Raw genomic sequence first — 25964 nt, forward strand, 5'->3', positions numbered from 1 at the left:
GTAACCTGGCGGCGCGTTGCGAGGCTCCCTCGTCCTGCGGAAGGAAAAGTGCCGGGGCGGTGTGAGGAGGGAGGGGGAACGGGGAGCAGCCGCGCTGCTGCGAGCGCTGGAACTCGGCTACTGCCTCGCCGGGAGGGGGGCGCCCCCGCGTTCGTCATTCCCCTCCAGCGCTTCACAGCGGCGGTCCAAACTCCTGAAGTCTCCTCACAGCGTGCCGCGCGTTTCAAAACACGAGAGGAAAAAGCCAAACCAAAACCGAGCGGCCAAAGCTAAGCGGTTGTAGAAACTCAGGGGCACAGATAGCCAAAGAGGCGAGAGGTGCAGTCCCGTGCTTCAGCGAGCGCCAAGGAGCCGCGGGACCGCGGTGCCGCCCCCGCCTGCCTGAGGCGGGGCGAGGCGGCCCCCGCCCATGGAAAGGGAAACCTGACCTGTTGCTTGCACGCTGCTCTTAAACTGAATTCCGGTTTAAAAGGGTTTGGTTAAATTTGCAAGTTACACTTCAGCCAGTACTGAACCTTGACCGGCTTCCTTCCAGATCTGACGTGCTAGGGAGGCAGATAAGCACTTTTCAAACGAAGCTGGATGTTCGCATGGGGAAATAAGATGCCTTGCTAAAACCCATGATATTGCGAAGAAAATGGACCTGAACCATCACTACACAGCTGAATTTGCAGCCCGAACGAATTTAGCAAGCCAGAAATAATGAAAAATTGTATCACTATACAAGAAGAGAGGAATATTGGAGAAGAAGAGAAGGTTATGTGAGACCTCATAGCAACCTTCCAGTATCTGACAGGGAAGAGGGAAGCTGGAGAGGGATTCTTCATCAGGAACTGAAGTGACAGGACAATAAGTAATGGGTACAAATTGAAAGAGGGGAAATTTAAGTTACATAACAGGAAGAAATTTTTCTTTGAGAGTGGTTACACACTAGAATAGTGCCTAACCTCTGGTTGCCCAGCGAGGTTGTGGTTTCCCAATGCTGGTACTCATTGGGCAAGGCCTTGAGAAAGCTGGAAGATGTCTAGTGGGAATTGTCCCTGTCCATGGCAAGGTGGGTTGGGACTAGATGATTTTTTATATCCATTCCAACCACTTAAAACTCTATAATTCTATGATTCTGAGTTCTGTAGCTTATTTTTGAAACAGCATACAACGCTAAAAGCTCCATTTAAGAATGAATGTTGCAAATTTAGAACAAGGGAAAGAATGAAGAGTAGAAAAAAAATGCTTGCATGAGAAATGATTAAATAAAAATAGGTTGAGAAGGTGGGCACACTAATGTGCCATGCTAAGTGTGTCAAGGCAATTGCGACAGATAAGTTTGGAATGATTACACACTTGATCTAGTAACAGAAAAGTGTGAAGGCATCTCCTTACAGATGAGAAGGTGGTCACAAGAAAGTTTCTGGTTTCTATTAGCCATTTTTTTAAATGAAAAAACAACTCACTGTGATTATGGAATTTGCTGACTTGGAAAGGCTTTGGAGTCAAGAATTTGATGAGATACAAGGCTACTGTGAGCAAAAATAATCCCATATTTCCCGTTGTGGTGTACCTATAAATTTCTCTGAAGCATCTAGCTGTAGTCAGTTGTGACAGGACAGTGAACTCAGATCTGGCCAGTAATGTGCATTCCTTTTCCCTAAGCTTGATACTGGTGTAAAAACAACTTTATCAGATATTACATAATAGGATTTATTTTTCAGACCTCAGACTCTCTTCCTGTGAGTACACATGCTTAACTCTGTTAGCATGAATAGTTTCACAGGATCAAGCAGGACCACCCAAGGGAATATAACATAAGCACATGTGTAAGTAACTGTTTGTTTAACTTGTACATACTAATAATTTTGCATTACCATTTTAATGCAAAAGCAGAGGCAGAGAACTTCTGCATTCAGGTTTTCTTTAGGAGAGAGTGTGCATTCAGCTTTACTTTCAGTTCCTTTCACTTACCTATATAAATGGTAAATGGTGAACTGATGGCAAATTTTCTTCTTTTTGTTCTTTGCAACTATGAAATTCCAAAGGTTGATCTCATGCTATTCTTTCAAGAAAAAATAGCTGTGGTGCATATTTAACTTCCACATTAAATGTATTTTACTTTTTATTCTTTTACAGTGGTGTATTTACAAACTTTTCTGTGCTTATTCATTCCTGTCAACTTTTTAAAAGCAGCCTCACATCTCTGGTATTCTAGATAAAGGTTGCAAGTTGGCATCCAGTATTATCCAGTAGAAAAGAAACATTCAATTCAGGAAAATAACTTACTGCATTAAAATAACCCCACAAAAATGCACATGCATGCATACATACACACCCCACCTAACACACCCCAAAAGCAAAACTCACAACAAACAAACAAACCCACAACCAAAGAAGAAAAACCAACTTTGAAACAAAGTTGCCACTCAAAATACTCTACTGACTGTTGTAGAAAGAGACATTTTGATATGGTCCTTTTCTCAAACAGCAAGGTGTAAGATTTATAGAGTTTTGAACAGTGACCCAAAAATATTTAGTGGCAAATGTAAACTTCAATGGATTTACCCACTATCATCAGGACTATTGTCAACATATAAAGGAAAGTACCTACTAGAGATGATGTTTTGTCTGGTAAAAAAGTAAATATAGGATATTATTATTTGTTTGAGTATGTCAAAGTATGAGCAGTAGAAGCAAAACATCTCAAAAAAATTAAGAACCATAGAAGTTTCTAAGTTCATTCTAATTTTGCTAATGACAGGGAGAGAGATGACTTTGATCATGGTAGAGCCAAAACAAGTGTGTACTTTTAACTCTTCATACAGTTTTAACATAAGAGTTCAAAATTGCATAGCCTGTTCCTGCCTTGGAAAGATTGAGACTATATGTAAGACCTAAGAGTTCTTGCAACAAATCACTCTGTAAATGCAATTTTATTGGTATTAATAATTGTAGCAATTTGACATCCATTTTTGGACCTTTTTAAGTACAATGCAAGATAAAAGGAAAATAGTGATAGCATATATCCTTAGGGATTTTAGAGCTGTGCTGGTTATCTAAGGTTATTACTCTGCAAATGTTTGAGACACACTTCCTTATATCTTCAATTATTGGTCAGCTACTTTATGAAGGTGGGTTATGTACAGATTCTAGACAAGAAGAGGTCGTTTTCATAGGAAATCCCATCCCCTCCATATTATAGCCACTTCAGCTAGAATTCATGCAAACATGCTTACATTCTGAATAAGAAAAACTAATGGGAAAGAATCTCTGATGCAGGGGGGAAAGTCTGCTAAGAAATGTTGGGTGTTATTGTTGCAAGAGCAGAGGAAGATAAAAGAGAGAGATGGAGAGGGAAACTTGGGAAAACATGTCTTTTCATGCTTTGCCTTTGTCCTGTGGCTGTCCTGCCTCTACAGACTCTGAACAAAGACCATTTCATTTGCTGCATACAGTTCTGTCTTTATCTATTTACCTTTATCTTTTCTGTTACAAAGATGAGTTCAGCAAGACCATCATCAATAAAGACACAAGTCCAGGAGGGAACAGGCTTTGCCTAACACTGTTAAGTGAAGAAGCTTTTAAAGGTAATGGAAGCCTTTAAACTAACTTCTTCATTCCTTCCTGTTGAAATGTAGGGCTGGAGAAAACTTCAGCAGATCCCTAGTCAAACCACTTCCATAGAGGCCAGCTGAAGTAAACTCAGCCATCCCTTATAGCTGTTCATCCAACTTCATCAAAAGTCCTGGTGAAAGAGAAAGGGGTGGGCTTTTTTCGGTAGCCTAGCAATTCTTTACCCGAAGAGTAAGAATATTCTTCTGAATATTCCCTAAGATTTATGCATAGCCAGTTACATTTATTTTCTTTTGTCATTTGTTGGATTTAGAGAACCAAGTATTCAATATCTTTGGAAACCAACATATGTGATCTGGAAAGTCATGACTGAGTGCTCTCACAAAACAAAGAAACATTGAAATCTGGAATAATATCCTCAGCAATAATATTTGGATAAACAGATATATCTGAAATGTTCAACATTTTGCCCTTAGTTTTTTTTTCTACTAGATAGACAAGCCTAACTAATTCAGTGTTTTGCCATAGATCATTTTACTCAGACCCTTATCAGGCTTCTCAATTATCTATGCACTTCAGTCTGTTTGCATGTCAGACTTTCTGTGGTCAAGATTCTCAGAGGTCTCATCAAAACAAGCCAAAACTTCCCTTATTTACCAGAGACAACTTGAATCCTTTACCTGGTAATGCCTTCTCTTATTTCTAAGTCTATTCTTTTTCCCACCAATCTTTTAAAAAAGAAACCCCCATTACACCACCACCAAAAAATTAATCACCTGGAAAATCCAGATGAGACTTGAAATGTTTTCCTATCTGACAGTAAACCTTTTTTTTTTTATTACTGATAAGTTCATTATCTGTCAGCATTACCAGTGGTAACTCTGCAGCTCTGAAAGGAGGTTGTGGCACACTAAACTTTTGCTGTTTTACAAAGTGTCCTTCTTTGAAGGTACAAAGAAGCATGTTTTGGAATATGTCACTAATAATAATGAAGACAGTTAAGAACAACAACTAAATATGGCATGCCAAAATACTATATTCAGATTTTCACAGTTTCCAGTATCTGTTCTGTCTTGCACAATAAGCACAGAGGGAAGAGGGGAAAACTCTACTTTTACCTTTCCCCCACTTGCTGCTGCCTGCATTTGGACAATTCTTATGAAATTGATTTATTCCCCTGTTTCAGGGGGGAACTGCTTCAGGTTCACTGTGTGCTACTTGCCTGCGCAAGAGCTGCTGTGCAGTTCAATGTCCACATTTCCAAGCACATGAATCCCAGCATTGCCTTAGCTTCTTTCCCACTTCTAGGAATCCCCTGATTTCAGATCCAGAATGTGACTACAGATTGACTAGCTAGGGACATTGTTGCTTGCTGCATTCTATTTTCTAGGAAAGCAAGTAAGTCACTAACAATCAATGAACCCCTAAAAGGAAATATTACATATTCCATCTCCGGATGAACTCATCTTTATGAAGTGAGTGAGTGCTTCCTCACTTCCCTTTTACCAGTCAGAAGTCTGAAAGCCAAACAGAGGAAAGCAAAAAATCTACCCTAATTTAAAAAAGCCTCCAAAACCAACCAAAAACCAAACCAACAAAATCAAATAAATTTGTTTCTTCCAAGCCAGATTCAATTACAGTATGCCTTCTTAGCCATTCATCCTCATCTAACAGTCACCCCTTCCTTGCCAGCAGATTCTAAAATCGGTTTAGGAATTAAAGTTCCCAGAGACAAGCAAACCGAGGAGATTCCTCACCGCCTGCGGCCGGAGGGCAGCTTCGGGAAGGGCAATCCCGGGGCAGGGATCTGGGCGGGAGGGCGCCGTCCCTTGGGTGCCAGACCCTGCCAGCTTCACCTTCCTCCCACCGGGAGCAGGGCTGCTTTAGGGACCCGAATCTTCAAAGCAAGGCAGAAACAAGGCTTTACTCACCTGTCAGCATCCAGCAGGAGGCAGCCATTCCTGGGCTCCTGCGAGCCGGGGCCGGGAGCCCGGGCGGAGGGCAGCGGTGGCGGGAGCGGTTCTGCCGCCGGCGCGCCCGGCTGAGCTGCGCTGCCGGTGGAGCTCCGCGCTCTGCACCGCCCGTCCGCCTCGCAGCCGAGTTAGGCATTTCCTGTTTGTTATCCAGTCTTTACGTTGCTTCTTCGCGTTTAAGAAGAGTTTAGCTTCCTCCCACCCGCACACAGTTTCCCCCCCCCCCCCCCCCCCCCACCGCCTAAAGGTCTCTGAGTTTTGGAAACCTCCCCGTTGAATTAGCCCAGCGTTAGGATGTACAAATAAAGCCAAATCTCCCCCACTAAACACTCTCGGAGAGCGCAGCAGACCTTAAAGGGACATCTCCCGGTTCATAATTAATAAGTGTCTGCCGCCGGCCAGCCCCTGTCCCAGTAGGGCAGGAGTGAGCTGGGTGTGCTACATAGCCACCTCTCTCGCCTTAAGAACAGAAGAAACACGTCGTTGAGGTAGGGGGGTGTGTTTGACTGCTCGAGTTTAATTTCTCTGACATCACCCCTTAAAAACGCACTCTTACGGCCGGTCATTTGCCCGCAAGAGGAAGCCAGCCACCCCCTCCCCATTCTCGGCGGCTCTGGAGACACAGTAACTCTTCAGACAGTGGGCGATTCTCTCGAGTCTCTGCGTCCTCCTGTGCTTCGCTGCATAAATACCAGACAGCTGCCTTTGCCCTCCTCTATCGAACGTTTGCATGGCATGCCTTCCCACTCTCCCTGCCCCCAAAACGACTTCACTAGTAAATAACTGAATAAATAGCAAAGGTAATAATCAGCCAGATTCAAGCCCTAGAGCGGAGATTTTCAGGGTTTGTTGCACACACAGGAAAGGAGTAGTTTTGCAGGACTTTTTGAGTTTTTGCAGGACTTTTGAGCACCAGACTGATGCTCAAGTGGAGTCGCACCCCTTCAGCAGTGTATGAGATGCCACACTGGACCTGGGGAAAAATCATTTTATTGTTTATTAAACAAGGGAATCCATAGTCCCTCAAGAAAGAAAAAGAAAAACCAAATACAAGGATTTGGAAAATTGGTACTTCTAGAAAAATCCTTTATCATTTCCTTGACATGGAGCAAAGGATTTGGTGAGTTAGTGGAAGTTAGTGGAATTTTGGTAAGTTCCTTTGAGACTAATAAACTGCAGCTTTTAATAAGCACTATAATAGCTTATTTCATCTTCCACCTTCTGTCTTAATTTCATGAGAACACTTAGGGTGCACCTTGTAGATCTGTGGAAATTTTAGAAAACTGCACAATTGTAAAGCTGGTTTAAGAGCAAAGATGCTCAATGGGTCTACTCAAAGTTGATGAAATTAAGTACATGTGTAACTTCTGCTGAATGAGAATTTTAGCTTGGTTGGTGTCAGTTTAAAAGACAAGACACATTTTTTCCAGTCAAAGGTTTTATGCATAAAATTGAAGGAAATGAAAATGGCATCCAAATGAAAAGAAGACTGAGTTTATGGAAAAACTGTCATTTCATTTTTGCCAGTCAGTTGTGTTACTACTACTGTTATTCCAAAACAGAGTTCGTAACCCAGTGTACTGGAGCCAACAACACACAGAGTTGATGTTGCGGTTTATTACAGAATTACAAGTCTGGGTGCTGGGTGGCAATCCACAGAAGTCAGCGCCCTCTGGGTTATAAAGCTGGGAATTTTTTTATACCCTTTTTTAGTATATATTCCACCTACCAAATACAGATGGACTGCTGTATTTTCTTAAAAAAAAATCTAAACCAAACAACCAGACCAAACAACCAAACCTTTGTATTCCCTGTGTCACTATACTTCAACTAAATGAAGGAATTGAGCTTGCCTTCCAATCATAATGAAGGACTATTTATTTATTTATTTATTTATTCAGATTAAATGTATTACATCAGAGGAAGAAGCAGGGAAACTAAGGACCTTCTCTTGGACTAAAATTAATTCAAGCCCATATGAAATTTATTAACATTTGGTAAATATGTGGAGACTGTATATCATGTTGGAGAATAGGACTTCTTGAGAGTAAAAATGATGAAGAATTATTCCTAATATTTACCAAATTATTCTTAATATTATGATTCATTAATTTGTTTTTGTGGTGGTGTCATATGTCTTGCATAGGCAATGTCAAAAGGAAAACATTAGAAATGATTAATTGCTGGGCTGAGCTACTATTTCTTATTTATTTGAACACATTCAAGTAACTAAAATACACTACAGACTTATAGGCAACTATCTGTTTTGGAGTGTCAGACCAGAAAAAACCTCAAACCCACTGTTTCACAGTTCATGTTGCTGTATGTACAGTAGTTCAAGCTATGTTAGTGACATGTTGCCAAATTCTCAAAGCTTCATACATTAGTAGTAAGGAGCAAATCTATTTTAAGCAGGAATCCCTAGATGAAGCTCACTGAGGCCCAGAAGTAGATAAGATACTACGTTATTTTAATGTGAGAAAAACAAGTATTACTAGCTTCAGTGGATTGTAATAGTATACAAAATCATTACCCATAGTTATGGATAAAAGAAAAAGGTCAATTTAGTTAAAAGAATATAGTTGGCTTGCATAATTTGTGTCTTTCTTAGATGTCACCAAATGCTGAGGAAGGATTTTTTCCTTAGTGCTATAAATTAAACATAATTGGTAACTTTTGAACTGTGCCTCCTAACTCAGTTTCAGCAATTGTTGTTGTTTTTAGAATATGAGATCTAGAATAAGTCCACTAGTAGTTCCACAGAATCTGATTAAGTATTTGTGATTAAAGATTAAAGACTTTGACAAACTGGACTTTGAAAAAGTAGCAAAACCTAAAAATATCAGAATGACACTATTCTTCTCCCCTCTAGGAGGTGTTATTCCTGCAGAAAAAAACCCAACCCGTGGAAATGCTTTTTGTCCCAAAGGTCAGGGCTGAAGAAAGAGGAACCAAAGTTTTTCAAATAGTTTCAAAGTCAGGCAGTCTTATATGGTGTCACTGCAATTTACGTAGAACTCGTTTTTTCATGGATTTTTTTTCTTCCTCTCTTAAAGAAGGTATGAGCAATTTTAATTTATTTTACTTGTTGGGTGAGAAAGATCTCTAATCTGTAACACAAGAGAGGAATGCATAATGCAAGACTGACTTCAAATAGCCAGAAGCGTGTCTAATTTTCTTCTATTAAAGGAATAGTATGACAGCGCTGATATTGTAAGAGAGATGTTACACGCTTCTGCAGTGTTCACTGTTGTTATAACACTTCGCTGTGCACTGCATGGAAAATACTACAGAATGTGTTCATATAGCTTCTAAGTGAATATTTATCATTGACATCACAGATTATAATCTTGGATAGTTTACATTGCACTGTGGATTAATGGTAATTTACATTTATGTTTTTTTCTTACACTTGCTTATCCTCGGTCTCCAGCATGTCTTTCACCTTGATGACTTTGTTGTTCATTTTCATAATCTCCATTTTTTTCCTATCTGATTCTAGGACTGTACTAGAATTCACCACGCATGACTTGGGGGTCTGTAGTCTGATTTTTATTATGTCGGAAATACTTGAGGGTTTCTTCTTCAAGTACCAGAACTAAGACCTTGCAGGATTTGGCATGAAGTACTCTATGCATAAATCTTTTCATGTTTTACAGCTCAGCTTTTAACTGATACTTAATATTCTTGGAGAATGCCCATGCTTCAGCTCCATCTGTATTAACCAGAGGTACATATGTGCCAAAAATCCTTTTTGCTAGACAATAGGATCTTTATAAAATTTTTGTTTTGCAGATTGTGTCAGTTTAAATAATGTTGGTAGGAAATGTTATGGAAAATGCCCTTTGTGTTCTGTGTTACATCTATTCCCTATAATATCTTTTATTTCTTGTTATTTTTTGGATTATGTATCAAATATCATGTGTAACTGTGAATCAAATAATATACAAATGAATATAATCAAATTAATATACAAATTAATATAATATATGTGTTCTTACTGAAATTTCTGATTTTCCTCCTTAACAGTTCTCCAGAGTGTCACATCCTCAGTCACGTTGCTTTTCTTTATGCATTTTCTCCAGGTGCAAGTTTTTAAATATTCATTTTAAATTTGTAGAGATCAAAATTAGGCATACCACAAAATACAGGAAGATCAGAAAGAGATGAATTTGCACAGTATCATTTACTGCTATACATCTTCCACCAATCTCTTTAATTTTTGGGAGATTTCTGCTTGCTTATTTACCTATGTATCTGTTTGTAAGTTATCTTTGAGCTCCATAGTACACTGCCAAACTTTACATGAATATATAGTTCTTCAGACTATGCACTACAGAACGCAGTCTATTCCATGTGAATGAGGTACTGACTTCTCTGGCCTGTCAATTTTTTTTTTTGTGTTGGAGCACTGTTTCTGCAACACTGAAGTCACTGCAGCTATGGCATTGAGTCTGAGGGGAATGGAACTGGTATTTTCAAGTGTGGGGGGTTGAAAACCAGAAATTAATATTGTGTTATACAAAACCAAGAATCTAGAAATTGCAATGTGTTTATAGTTTTTTTGACTAAAGGTAGGTATAATAACTCAGTTATTAACATCAGTGCACTAATTCTACTGCAATATACAAAGAAGATTTACAATGAGGCCAGAATTTAGGTGTAGAGGGTTAATTATTTTCATTAATGCCTTGGGCTTTCTGCAGTTCTGCACACAAATTTCCTTTTTTCTTTATTACTGCTTCTTAACAATTAAGTTTTGTTTTGTTTTGTTTTTAACATGCTGCTTGTGGTATGTTGTATAACCAATATTATTTATTGTTCAGATAGATTTCATTTATGAAGCTGTATAAAAGAATAATTTACTGAGAGCATGCTGTGAAGGGAGGCTAATTGATGTCACTAATTTCTCAAAATAATTACATAGTCTGCAGAGTCTTACATTGTATTGCATTGCACAGTATTCATTACCTTCACAGCTGGTCTGCATAATATAATTACTTATTACTATTTGGTTACAGAAAAAAGGTAGCTATGATTATAATAACACTGTGAAAACTAATTATATTATTTTTTTCCTTTCCTAATAGATAGGAACATTGTCTCTCTCCTTTTTCCTTGATGCACACATTCTTCTTCCATGTCTATTGTATTGCTTTTACTGCAAAAGCAATATTTAAATTTAGATCACTGCCCAAGCTTTCCTTTAATCTTCTTAATCATGAAGGAAAAAATCTTGCTTTTTTTTAAGGAACACAAACGTGGTCATGATGACAGCCTATGTTTTACGGCCTGCATTAAAATAGCAAAATAAAACAACAAAAATCTACCAACCAACTAAAATGCCCCAAAAACCAACAAACAAAACAAACCCACAAAAAACTCATAAGAAAACTCAGCACAAATACACAAAACCCATGCTAAAATGAAACAAACAATTCACCCCAGAAAAAAAGCACACACACAACAAAGAAAAAGATCCCTGTAGTGCAGAAACTTCAGCTTTTTGCAAGGATTACCGCTTTATTTTTTAATGATGTGATTTATGAGAAATTAGAAGTTTGCAACAATTTTTCTACAACGAAGAGCACATTGCTGCCTTTTTTTAGTGAAGTTGCAAACCAGTCTCCAGCTGGTGTTTGAACTCCTGTAGATTGCAGTAACTCTGTTTCAGGGGTGCTACAATAATTTTTACCTGCAGAGACCCATAATTCACATCCCACTGCTCCATCTACCTGTCTATATAAGTAATTTGTTTTGTGGCCTGGAAGTCTGGATCTTTCTGAATGTGGATCATATTGAAATAGTGGACAGCTGACAGAGAAGGTAATATGCAAAATTTTGTTGGAAGATTAAAAAAGCACTTAGCTTCAAATTCAGAATTATATATTGCTCTTCTTCACATTGAAAACCTTTTTGAAAAGCATCTTCAGTTTCCCAGAGTCATGTCAAAACCAGCAGACTTTTGCCTAACTAGTTGCAGAGTTCTGTTGAAACTAGTAATCTGTACTGGAGAGCTAAGGTTTCTTCAGGTCAGAAGCAATCTGCTGAACTGTAGCTGTGGAGACTGCTGCAATGAACTTTTTCCCCCATGCAGGCTGAGTTGTGTAGTTCTTGGGGTCATGAGATGTGCTCTCCTCAAGTGACCAGTAGATTAACACGCATGTCACATGACTGAATACACATGTATAAGCCCTGTCGGATGAGTACTATGCAGACATATTAGGACATTTTGCTTTTCCATATCAACCCTTTTAAATATGATAGGCATGAGTATGATTGCGTATGAAAGAGGTGCCATCAGGAACTCATGGAAAGGGGTGGCAGAGGGCAAGGCTCCCAAGACAATCTGTACCAGGACCACTCTGCCTACACCATCACCATAAGCCTTCAGGTAGCCAGAAGAACCTTTAAAGTGACTGAATTGTCACTGGATACACCCAGTCATTTTAGGTTAATTCACTTAAATGGAAATGCTCTGAGCAGCATATGGAGTGCATGTTGTCCTGGAGGAAGGAACCAGAGACCAGGGCTCTTCACCAGAATGACAACTTAGTCTTCTTGTCAAAGGACTCAAAAGACCATTTCCCTTGCAGTGCAAATTCCTGTGAATCAATTTGTGCTGAGCATACTCTGAGTGCATCTACAGGATCAGGTTCTTTAGTGAAACTGAAAAGAAGAGCTTCTGATCTGGAGGTTTAAACCAGACACCAAAGTGCTTTGGAAGCAGAGTCCTAGCCTTGCAAAAACCAAAATGCTATCCAGAGAACCCCGTGGATAGACCAGCATCCAAACAGAGTAATTAAGTTTGGAGAAGAGGTGAAAGCAGAATTTTTAGATCAAATTTTTGAATTTAAAGATGCAATTTAAGTTACTAATTGCTTTACAATATCAGTAGATCTATATCATGAGGCAATCATAGCTTTGGGTTTATTTTTTAACTTAAAAAGAGAGATTTCTTAGACTATTTTAATCAAATGGTGGTAATATTTGCTGATTAAAAACCCCAAGAAGGAAAACCTCATTTCCCATTTCTGCAAAATCATCCTTGAGTGTAACAAATATAACTTTAGCAATTCAAATTGCATAAATTGTGTAGTCATAATGAAAGAGGAAGTTTTGTTGTCATATAAGATATTTATGATTAGTAGCTTTTGGTTAGTTTGAAAATTCATTCTCTGTGAAAAACAAAACTGTTGCTTATACTGTATTATTCTCCTTTTCAGCTGCTTAGCTACTGAGTTAGAAATCAATAGAAATGATACTGAAGTTCTGTCATAATTATGCCATTTTGCATGTCTAAATATGCCTAAATATTTGCATATCTAAAGATTTTCTATATGTTGTAAAAGTATAATCTGAAAAAATAAACATATACATGTTTCCTCCAGCTCATACGATATTCTGAAATTTCAGGGACCAGAATGAACTCAAAATTTAAGGGGCAAGTTGTTTGTTACAGAGAAATTTTCAGAATTCATGTTTAACACTGCATAAACCAAGAATCCCAACGACCGATGTGCAGTGTTTTACTATGCGTTCTGTTGTGGAATAGCATTTATTCAGAGGCTAGTGATTTATTAATAGTGGAAGAATCAGAGTGACCTGAGAGTGGATTTATACCCAGATAGAGGAAAAAAAAATTCATAAACGTCTTATTTCATAGCATCTAAAGAAAGAAATTTTCTTCATCTTCAAGATATTTTTCAGTGTAATAAGCATGAACAATTTAATGTGTTTCTGTGGTCTATATAACTTTTATGTTTTCTCTCTAAAGAAATTGTGTTTCCTTCATCAGAGTTGTTTTATTGCAGTATATCAGTGTCCAAGTACCCAGTGACCACATAGGAGTTATTAAAATAAACAACATATAAGCCAGAGGCAGAGTTAATTTTATTAATAGTCTGCTTATTGATGAAGCAGTGGATGTGAATGTTATGCCTGGATTAATTTGAATTCATTGCTATGGAAATCTTATTTCTACAATAGGACCTGGCTCAGAGGCAAGACCTCGGTTCAGGTCAGCACATTTTGCAGAGGCTCTAAAGTTAGGTCAGCAATCCAAAAAACTTCCTGTGGAGAAATCCAGGACAATATTTTCCCCAAATTCTGCAGCCAAACTAGCCTTTTTGACCTTTTCTAGAACACATAGGTTGCACCTTCTCAATAAAGTCATTCTGGCACCATTATCAAATACCTACCAAACACCTGTCAAAATACCTACCAAATACCTGTGCACCTAACATATGTTTAGCTGCCCGACATCTTGAACCTCTTTAGAAGTTTTCCAGGCTCTGCTGGAAGGTCTTGTGTCACCAGGAGAGAACTGGAAGGTCTTGTGTCACCAGGACAGTTTTGACTGCTTAAAGAACCAGACTTTTTGCTTTCAAGAGTGCTCTTTGAGTGCTCTTTTTAAAATAAAATGAATGGTCATATAACTGACCATGTTTTTCTCAGAACTATTTCGTCTGATTTTAGAGTCTTTTCTGAAAAGTCTTTTCTTACAAGCTTTTCTAAAAGTATCTTACTCATTCAAGGAGGAATACATATCTCAAATATCAAAATGTAATAATGTCTTCTATTAATCTCTTTCTTCAGTACTCAGCTAAGTCATTATCACTCCTTTAAAGCTGCTAAAAAAATAGAATATTTTCCTCAAAAATATTTTTGAGGGTTTTCCCTGAGATTTTGAAGTATTCTTCAGACTACTTTTGTTCAGGAACCATCTGAAGTTGGTATCTCACCAGCTGGTCCATTTGACATTTGTTGCCCATTCTATAAGTTGATTTGGGGGCAGTAATCACAAACCTCCAGGAACAGTGTTTTGTAGATTAGCAGCACCTTATTGAATGTATTTCCTAGGCCCCTGAATTAAGGGTCTGGCAGGGAGCTAATGATTTCAATCCCAGTTTCCATGTTTAAAATTACCTGGATGACATGAATGCTGGTGTTTGTGGATGCATGGAGGCTGCTAGATACACTGTAACAATTAAGAAAACAAGAACCTGTAGCGGTGTGATGGTAGGAGCTGGTCTCCCTGAAGTATTCCTCTTGCTTTGGAGAGAATAAGAATTGGGTGGTGAACTGGAACAGGAAGAAATTGTACGTCACATCTGAGAAGATTCCACTGTTAACATTTACCTCACAAGAGAGGTCCTGGCAAGGAGTAGACAAGAAATGTACATCAAATCCTTCAGGCACTGCCAGGCTGACAATGAAACATGCTTCCATATACTTGGAAACTGCCCAATCATACAGAATGCAGACATGATTACATCTGTGAAATGTTATCAGAGGAAGCTAAAAAGAAAGATTGGGCAATGCTTCAGGAACCAAATAGGAGAGATGACAGCAGAGTTATAGAAACTGGACGTAAGTTTTGTGGAGAACCAAGCATTCATGGTGGTTGTGACTGTGTGACATGAGTATCCTGACACATCTTTAGAAGTGATTGTGATGGAAAAAGTGGAAAAATACTGACATCTTCACAAACTCATTCAGGAACTAACAAATATGGTAGGCCTTGAATTTATGGGCTTTTCCCTTGAAACATGGGGAAAGAGTTACCATAGGAATTGTGAACTTTTGAGGACCTTGAGTCTCTGCAGATCAAGGCAAGGGAAGACAGCCTGGGCGTCCAGAAATCTCCTTGCTTCTGTAGATGTTTTACATATGTTTGCAAGTAAAGAATGTACTGTTGTATCACTTTAATTCCAAAAAATTGCCAGTGAATGCTGTGAGGGCAAGGCAGCCAAAATCCAGCTAACATCAGGCCAGGATAATATGTGGGGACACCAATGGACTCATATCATGACATGTCACGTACCATCAATCTGAGACAAAATTCTCTTGGTTGTAACCAGGGTTGATGGGCCATCTGTACTTAACGCAGAAAAGGAACATGTATCAATTATATGTGTTAGATAAATAGCTATTCCAATAAGTCATGTAAAAACATTTGGAATTATTCTATAGCTAGTTTTATACTTACATTTATACTAGTTCTAATTGTGTGTTTGGGTCATGTAGCCAGCTGGTGGTATATAGAGCAGCATGAATACCTTTCTAACTGATTGAAGATAAACACAGGGGTACAGAAATAGGGAAGTTTAGACCACACTCATAAGTGTCTTATAGTCATAATATCTAATTTAAGATAAGCAGCAATCTTGGCTACAGCACTGACAGCAAGATTTCCAGTAGTGATTACAATGCTGAATCAGAATTTAGTATTTCACATGGGAAATAGCAAGACTGGGGAGAAGTGAGCTTTGAAAAGTCGCAGGATTTCTGCTTTTCAAAACAGTCACTCAGGTTAATAGAGAAAGAAGCTGTGAGATCCAGTTTTTTACTGTGTTTAGTCATGTTTAGAATGCAAAAGGAATTTATGCAGGAAATTATGTAGCAGTGTAGGTATACATTATGATTTTCTACAAAGCATGAGCATTCAAGACAGTGAAACCCAATTTACTATTTGAGATTTTGCACATGGCATTAGTATGTGATATTTTGTAAACAAAGGAAATCTATGAATGTATGTCAAGAATACTCTGAACTTGATCTTTTTTTAGGTATTGTCATTTCTGAAATTTGTCTGCATAGACAGTTTGATTGACAGATTTGTAAGGGATTGTTTTGTGAATGAGATTGCTTGTAAATAAAATTAGAGTAATTAGAATAGTGATGTAAGAAATATAATGATACAAGCATTGTGATGAAAATCTTACAGAACTGACTTCTTATAATTTAATTTATCTCTTCTTGATAAATTATATTAGAATAATTGTTTTACATTGTTTTAGCATCATTTGGACTATTTTGGAGGGGCAAAGAAACTTACAAATTCAGGTAATTATTCAGCTTTGTATTTTCTTTAATCAATTCACAATAAAAAATAGTATCATTTTAAAATAGTCCAAGCTGTTAAATCAATCAGTTTGATTAAATACTTTGCATATAATGTTGTCCTTGGTCCTCACATTTTATATTAAAAAAGTAAGTTTCTTCATGTGTTTCAAGATATAGTCTACTGACTTTCTTCAAGTCTTTAGGCCTGCAAAATATAGAAGATGGCCTGTCATAGTGAAGGAATTTCCTGTGCTGTGGCCATGAATTTGTTTTACAATGAACAGACATTAAGGTCAAGGGAATTATTATGGTTATTATGTTTGTTTAGTCCAACATACTGTCACATGCAAAGTTCTCATTTAACTTCTCAAAGTTCTCTTTAGGTCAGATAAAAACATATACACTTATATAATATTCAAAAAATAACATTCCACCAGTTTTAGAAAGAAATTTTAATTCTGTTAATCTATCTAAGCTATCAATTACTGCATTTTTTAAACAGTATTTAGAATCTTCAGATGGGTCTTCAAGTCAGTAAGGTTGAGGGAGAAGTTAAACAAGAAAAGGAATGGCATTAGAACTGATACCCTTTTATGGTAAATCAAAGATTTTCCTTACTTTAAACAGTGGCAATACCTTTTGTGTAAGCAGACAGTATGTCTGTTTTTCAACTTTCTGAAGGATTTAATTAGACAAGCATCAGCTACTTTATGAGAGAGAATAAGTGCTTAAAAGTATAAAAAACCATAGTATGTCATTAATGAAATGCAGATTCTTGCATGAAAATATTGCAACCAGACCTTAAACTAGTTCAGCATGATTCATGCTATTAAAAACTGAGTTCTGTCATGGATGTATTTTGACTAAGTTTAGGAGATGTGATGCAAAAGCAGATTTTATATTTATATTTATATTTATATTTATATTTATATTTATATTTATACACACAAATAGAATGCCCACATTATATTTTGGTTTAAAAATGAAAATTGATTTGATTTGAGTAGATCTTCGGAATTTTAAGGGGGAAAGTGAGAGGGGTTTAGAAGATAAGTTTTATAATCTCTTCCAAAGATGAGGAATGTTGTGAATAAAAGGAGAAAGGAGTGCAACCTTTCATAGCAGGAGGTAAAGTATTAAGCTGTAAGTCTGTCTATTATGAACTCAAACTAGTTTCCTGTTAACAAACTGTTTTCCACTTTCCAGTATATTTAAAAAAAAAACAAAAACAAAAGAAACCAAAACCACCTACTATATCTATAATCATTAACTTAAGCTCTGTTACTGTTTGTCAGAATTCCACATGTAAATGAGTCCTGTTAAAGCAGTTGAGGCCGTAGCGTAGCAGACATACATAGGACAGTATATAATTTTGACATTTTTTCCTGTCATGACCACACAAAATGGGTTCCTAAAAATTGGAATCTGAGCATTTACATAGTCATAGCAACCAACAGAAAGGATTCTTCTCAATACCTGTGAATTAGAATTCTATTTATTTATTGGTTTATTGGTTTGTTTGCATGATGAATTTTTCTTAGGAATAACAGTTAAAATTTCAAGCAGAAAACTGGCCATTTTTCCTGAATAAGGGAAAGCCATAGTATACACTTAACATAGAAAGATGCTACTTGTAATTCACAAGAAACTCAGTACTGGCTGTCTTTACCTTCAGATGTACTAAGTTCCAGTAGTGAAATTTATTGAAATAATTGGGGGTATCTTTACCTGAGCTGGTTAGTATGGGCTTTTCTAATAACCAGTGAAGAAAATCAGGCTTTTCCAGTGTCTTAAAGATATCATATTGTAAGACGTCTGAAAAAATATAGATAACTCATGACCTGAAGTAGTCCTTTCTTCTCTATTGTCTATAAGGCATTCTGGTGGATAGCTGAGAGGTAGAAGTCTAAACTGGAGATGTATAAATGTAAGAGTTGAATCCATACTGGAAATGAAATTCTTAATTGGGAAAAACCCATGACTCATCTTTTCATAGCTTCATTAGGGACAAAATGTCAACACACGTTCTGGAGGAAATGTACACATTATATAGGAGGTAGCTAGGATTGCAAAGACTGTTTTTCCAATTTTCCACCTGTATGATTGATGTAACTGCTGATTATGGAACCATTGGTAGGGAGGACATCTTATATTGCATCGTGGCCCATAGAAAAATAAGAAGTGGAGATTCCCTTGTTCAGAGAATCATGAAGAGAGAAAACTGCTTCTGACCTGATACATTCAAAGACTGTCACTGGGCATTTTCAGGGAGATAACTGTGCTCAATGTATCTATATAGAAGTCACCAATTTCCTCTGCATCTGTTGACAAAGGAAGATTTATCGGCATAATTAGGAAGGGAGAAAAACCTTCACTTTCTCTTAGGCAAACTAAAACCCCTACTGTTTTCACATATCTTTGTGATGACTGATAGTATCAGAGTTCATTGTTTGGATTACATGGGTATTGCTCAAACATTATTTTTAAGTGAGATGTCCTGTCACAGAAAGAGAAGGAAAAGAATGAATAATGAAGAGGAATAAAGGATGTCATGATATGGAAAAGGTGCTGGAAATCCACTAAATAGATTTTCCTTTCAAATTTTCTTACATGCTTATTTGTCTATATTGATAGACTGGAACACATGACACATGGAGAATTCACAGTCACAGTGCCGAGTCCTTTGTTATATTCCTTAAAGGAAGTGTTTTTGTATTTTCTTCTTTTGTCTTTGTAAGGGCCTTGCTAAAATGCAAGAGAAAAATTTTGAGTAACTGTGCTGACCCCGTCTGGTCATGGAAATAGTATTTTCAAAAGATAACAAACATATTCCCTATTCAGCTTCTAATTTGCTGATTTTAATCACCCTTCTGGAGTTGAAGATTATGCAATTATGCTGTCAGCTTATCAGTTCTATCACATATGTGCCATTTTCCCAAGTAGTCTTTGAACCTAGCAGTCAGTTTCAGATGATTCCATTTGAGGGAGAAGCAGAGGGCTCGGTATGGTCTCACAAGTCTCGGGAAGAGTGGTCAAATTGTGTTAAGTTAGATAGTCATCTTTTGCACCAGTTCCCATGTGGGATGATGTTAATCTCAATGAAGCAGCATACATAATACAAGACAGATAATTATCATGCTTAGAAGTTCAGCATAGCAACAGCATTGTTGTCATGGCATGGGGGAAGGTTTTTGATAAAAGATGTGGGTGAAGGGAGGAAAGTCATAGTAGGTGAGGAGCTGTCTTTGCTCTCAGAAAAATAGTTCCTCTCCTCTCCTCTCCTCTCCTCTCCTCTCCTCTCCTCTCCTCTCCTCTCCTCTCCTCTCCTCTCCTCTCCTCTCCTCTCCTCTCCTCTCCTCTCCTCTCCTCTCCTCTCCTCTCCTCTCCTCTCCTCTCCTCTCCTCTCCTCTCCTCTCCTCTCCTCTCCTCTCCTCTCCTCTCCTCTCCTCTCCTCTCCTCTCCTCTCCTCTCCTCTCCTCTCCTCCCTTCCCCTCCCCCAAACTTACAATACTTGATTATATCAAAAAATATTTTTAAGATATAATTTTAAAATTACAGTCATTAATTGATGAATAATACTTGATTTTGTCTCTGTTGATTTTTTTTCACCTTGAGATAGGGAATGAAGTGCTGTGACTCAAGTAAGATAAGAGAGTATCTATGATAACTTGAACAGTATGATTATGGTATGATTTTCTTTTTAAGTAGATGAACAATTTAAATTCACAATACTTTTACTATTGAAATACAACACTTATAATTAGGGTTATAAGCCTAATATGTATTTTCAATGACTCACATAGTTACATATGCGGAGAGGAATTGCATTTTATTTCTATACAATATGTAGTATTGTGTACTATTTGCTTATAAGAATAAGCTGGTGAAGTAGTTTTTAAAGCTAGTTTTTATATGCAGCTTAGCAGCTTCCTTTTCCAGCAACTTGCCTAAAACCACAGTTTTTCTCCAATGTCTTTCTGCAGCATGATGTTGTGAGTTATATTGTGATACAGGACGTCCAGAAATGCAGAATAGCCAGCACAATAGCAAGTAGGCAAGATGTTATTTATATTTTTTATCACCAGTTTATTGGGTCATTTGTGCTCTATTTCCTGTTACAGAGGTCAGTGTAAAAGCAGATGCTATAATAATTAAGGGATTGTATTTTCCCACCTATGAAAAGCCATGGAAATTTTCATACCAGCTTAACTTCTGTCTAGAACAGAAATTCTTGAGGGAAAAACAAATATACCATATTTTGTTGTAGGAATTAAAAATATTGTGAGATGTGTATTCTCAACAGAACAGTGTTTAGTATGAGGTGGAAAGGCTTTAAACACTTTATAACAAAGCAAATTCCTTGTAAACATAGTTTTCAGGAAATTTCGTATGCAAGCTATCCACGCCTTTTCCTGACAATGCATTGTATGATATCTCTGAAACCACAGTTCTTTATCCCAGGTCTAACACTTACAAGGATTATAGTTATCTTAGACAAATGGAGGGTCAAGGTTTAGTCTTTTTTGTTTAAATAAAAGTGACTGAGGAGTATTACTTAAAAGATGGCTGGATTTAAAACAATGTGTAGAAGTCAGCTCAAAGTGTAGGAGTTGGCTTAGAGCGTGCCTTGAAGTGTGATGGAATTTGCTTTCTCAAACAGACAACTGAGCACTCAGGTTTGCATCTCATGCTCCTTATATACTGAACTGTGCACATTTTTTGAACTTCTTGGAATATAAAAATGATTTTCCTGAATTAAGTTAATATAATACCTCCTGTAAGAGATAAAATCAGTTCAATGAAATTTCCCTGGCTTTGTTTTTTATCGAGACAGATTTTTTTTTTGCTTATTTCCCCATATGACAAAACATGTTAAGGTTTTTAAAGCCCTTGATCTATTAAATAGTTTAGGTAGTTCTTTACCTTTTAAGAAACAATATGTCTAAAATGTGCATTATTTGATTGCTATAAAATCCCATTGAGATTAATTTTTAACTGACATCATAAAATTATCTGACAACAGGTTTCTGATATGCAACCAAGTGAAATAGAAATATATTCTTTTGAAGACTGTAAAGGGGCATAAGATCTAAAAGGCAGACAAAAATAAATTAGATTAATCCTTGAATGAAATCTAATGCCTATGCATCACATAGTAGACAAAGAATGTTTAATCTTCATTTCTCTCACATTTCTATACAGACCCCCAGTCCAGACCCCCAAATTCAGTAGTGGAGAAGATTCCTTAATAAGTCATGAAATTGCATTTTTTGCTAAAATATGTCTTCTGCATTTAAATGTGTCTGTCTAATCTAAGCCATGTGTCAAGCCTCATTGGACAGTCAGTGAAATGAAGCTCCCCCATAGCTATATCCAGTCTATTTTTCTTAGATCACCTACAGCAGCTCTCTTGCACCTTCTTTTTTTTCCACCAACTCTAGAGGAAGCCTAACTGCCAACTTATGCTATGAGTACAACATTTACATGGTTAAAAGTAGGGGCAGTGAGGTTTACCTTCTGTTATCTTTCTGTGTTTATGAACTATGTGGAAGTATTACCATTGTTATTGTTAAGAAGATATCATTTATTATCAGCTAGATCATAATTTGATATGGACGGGCATTTTTCTTTATTGCTTGCTTCCTTCATCTCTAGATCCATATATTTTGAGCACCTTTTTTTCCTCATCAAATCTTTTTTAGTATCAAAATTTACCAAAGCTTTATTGGAAATTTTTCAATGGCTTGGGTGTGTTTCTTTTTGTTCAAGTTAATTAACTTGGAAGTGAAAGTAGCTAAACAATACCAGACCTTGAATAAACCAACATGATTTTAACACAATGTGAGTGAAATTCTGATCCAAAATAAACAATGTGGCAAGTTCTTGAAATGCTACAACAAAGTCTGTTAACCATTAAAAAAGCTCTGTATGATTAACTCCATATTTGAACACTCAGGATAAAAATAATTTGCACCTTTCCCCAGGTGCTCCATCTCTCAGGGGCAGAAAAACACATTTCATTGCCTGTCCTCCAGTAGGAGACCGACAATGATTTCTTAAATAAAAACTGGTCTGACCTGATGCTATGTTTCTAGCTGGGCAAATATATGGAAGATGAAATGAGATAAAAAGTTTACCTACCGAGGTTTTGCCTGGAACTATAATTTAATCTGTGGGTAGCTAGAATGATGCGCTGTAGGACAGCTCGAGAGGTTTTCAAGCTAAGCAGGAAATCTGAACTAAAATTGTAGGAGTTTCTTTATTTAAGATGAAGAATTTGCAATACTGGCTTTTCTGTTTCAATGCTTGCATAGATCTGAAGAATATTTTCTGACATTGATTTGATAAAACACTACATTCTTTAATCCTCAGGTTTGTTTGTCCTCAAACTGGGTCAATGCTCTATGTTATATCAGGGACATGTTTTAAGTGGTGCACTTGACAGTGCTAGGTTAATGGTTACACTCAATGACCTTAGAAGTGTTTTTCAACTGAAATGATTCTGTGATTCTATGATTCTATGTATATCTGCCAAACATGGCCTTGACTTTATCCAGTTTTTGGCATCTGAGAATGTGGGGAAAGCTGTTTTTAAAGCCTCCTTTATTGCTAAAAAAGAAGGAGAGTTTCTTTAGGAACTGATTCTTCCCACCTTACAGCAGTAGTTAGGAGAACCTACATTGTCAAGTAGTTCTCTCTTGGAAGTGTATGTAGAAGGAGCTAAAACAGTGGATTTTAGAAGTCACCTGGCATATAGATGGCTGCACATGGTAAGATTACTTGTACCCGAAAGTTCTAGGTGCTAATAACTTCACAGAGAGAATCTTCCTCTTACCTTCAGAAACAAGTCTATTTCATATGTTAATACTGTCCCCATACTAATTTAGAGGAACTGTACTCAGACCTGCTGGACTCTTATTGGAGACACCCATGTCCTTTCTGTTCCTTGAAAACTGTCAATAACTTTGGTACAATATTATTTTTAGATTGGTAAATCCTTTCTTATATGTCAATAGTTTCACAGAGAACTTAATGATAAAAATGTGCTGCTCGTGTATGTATTACATAACTCTGGCTGGAGTACAGTGATCATTGGCAGGTCATGCATTGTTAGAGTCTCTGAAAAATTGCTAGTAATTTTTGTGAATATTTGGAAAAAAAATGCACATTTCATAGATGAAACACCCATCTGTGAGGACTCTAACCCAATAGGGCAGAGAACTATTCTCCCTGAAGACCAATTTCAGGGAAACCTCTGTCTCCTTCTTAATATGAGTAGGGATTCATAACTGGTGTCACAGACGGTATTTCTTTCAGGAAATCATTATTTGCTTCCACTGTGAAAACCAAGTGTGGTCTGCACTCAGCTTCAGAAGCTGTGTCGGTTTCTGTTGTAATACTGCTGCAAATTCGTGCTTTAGGTTTTATTGCCATAACTTGCATTCGCTGCTACAGTTTTAGACTTCTTTAAAAATCAACTGTATCTGTTACAAATTGGCTGATCATTCCTAAATAAACATGACAATTTCTTCTGGTGCTTGATAGAAAATTCTAGTGGTTTTTAGGACAGCTAAAATACAAAATTATAGGGATTTTTCTACCTGTTCAATTCCCTTTTTTTTGTGTGCATTTTTAAATTTTTGACTGAAAAAAACCCATAAACCCATACAACTCCCCAAACCCATCACAAATTAGTCCTGTTATTTTTGTCAATTGCTAGAACTTCAAACATTAAAACATGGAACCACTAGCCTTCACTCCTCCTGTTAAGTCACATCCATAGAAACATGGGTATGCTAATAAGAAGAGATCTTGTTTCAGCCCTAAATGGACTTTTATTTTAGAGAATTGTAATGGTAATTCAATATTGTCTTTTGACAAACTTGAAAATACTGACCTTCTTGAAAAAACAATATAGTTTGAAATAGCTTATGAACTTTAAAAGCAACAAGACAATTTTAGCTGATTGCTGACTGCAGCATGGGAATTGCTGAGTCAAGTAATGACCTCTAGTTTCCTTTTACAAGAAAGTTCATTAGAGATGAAACTAGTTTTGCAATGTTACTGTGGAAAAGCCATTTGACCTTCAAGCTTGCAACAGAAATATACTTCCTTGTCTTTCTGTTGCGTAATTAATAAATATTTGTTTTCACGGCATTTATATTTGGAAGAATTACTTCTTGCTTATGCATGTAGTTTTTTCAGACCAGTTGAATTTGTTCACTAAAATAAATACTATTTTAGTAATCAAATACTGCATGACTGCACTCCAAATATCAAATCCTTTTCTTAGTTTGGATCTACATACGATATAAATAAATTATTACTTTATGATAATTGAAACAACTCAACATTTTAAAATTCCAGATTTTAAACTAGATTTTCTCAGATTTCTGCACTGATTTTTGTGTTTGCTACAAAGAATTTTATATGTTGTTGTTTTCATTCAAAAGAAAAAAAAACAATTTACAATGTGACTTGCTTGCTATTAATTTCAATCCAACAAGATTATATCCCTACTTAAGGCAGAGAGCAAAATTATAGGTGATGGGATACGTCTAAAATATTTTTTTAGTTGGCTTTAAAGATTATGAAATTATCTTGTGATCAGTGAAAATCAAATTTATGTGGTGGCTAGGCATAAGCACAAAATTAATTTTGCTGTCTCTAAATTCCATTTTGTAGCTTATGAAGGATGACAGAGCAAAGCTGTAGGCAAGTACTCTATAAATCTCTTTTTAGGGTGTCACACTTTCATAGATGGCTTGGATTAATTTCTTGTTTCGTGGTTTGAGTGTATATGAATTTTTCATGCTCCATGACAATTTTTGTGATCTGTTACCAGAAAGCACCACTTCTGTTCCAGGCACTTTTCCCTAAATTTTCACTGGGGTATGCATGTGGAATAGCCTTTCATTCATTTAATTCTGACTGTTGTCTGTCCCACTCACTAACAGCTGTTAACATGTAAGGCCCCAAAAACATTTCTAAAAACGGGTCATTGTTTTTCATGTACTCTGAGTTAGACGCATGGGAGAAACACCAACAAGATATCCTGAAGAGGTCAACACAACAACAACAAAAATATACTGGCAACTTTAGAAAAGTAAAGAACTTTGGCAAAAGATTTAGAGCAAGAGAAAGACAGATGAAATATAGAAAAGAAAAAAACATAACTACCTGGTTCCAGCAGTGTTCAGCTGACAGAAATTCCAAGAGGAAGTAGAGTCAAGACACATGCTTGCCTTGTGTTTCATGTTAAATACCCTTTGGCTTTCCTTTCCCACCTTCCCGAGGTGAGTTTTCTGGTCTGGTGGCCACTTAGGAGCTGGATGAGAGGTTTCAGAGGTGGGGTATGGAGTATTGTCTTCAAGTGTGCCAGTGGCTGGTGGGGCTGGGATACACTCCTGGGCTGGGGTGGGGTGTTTGGAGCAGTTCACTGCCTTACCAGAGCAAGGCTGACCTGCCCCTGCCTGCACACCTGAAATATCTCAAGCCAGCAATTCTTCCAGTCTCTCACACTGGAACACTTAGATTCAATGATCCTGGCGAAAATGATTGCTGCTTATTTGGACCTGAAGT

General features: G+C 37.1%; 1 protein-coding gene across 1 annotated transcript in view; it reads right to left on the reverse strand.

Annotated features, from left to right (window-relative positions):
- ITGA1 (integrin subunit alpha 1) overlaps positions 1-5725 on the reverse strand; it is a 73383-nt gene extending 67658 nt beyond the window's left edge. The window contains exon 1 of the mRNA XM_058823882.1: positions 5493-5725. Within this exon, the coding sequence (XP_058679865.1) occupies positions 5493-5670 (178 nt within the window). The 5' untranslated portion in view covers positions 5671-5725. The remainder of the gene's footprint in view (positions 1-5492) is intronic.
- Positions 5726-25964: the final 20239 nt, after the last annotated feature.

The sequence above is a fragment of the Ammospiza caudacuta genome, chromosome Z, assembly GCF_027887145.1.
Source record: "Ammospiza caudacuta isolate bAmmCau1 chromosome Z, bAmmCau1.pri, whole genome shotgun sequence".
Taxonomy (NCBI): Eukaryota; Metazoa; Chordata; class Aves; order Passeriformes; family Passerellidae; genus Ammospiza; species Ammospiza caudacuta.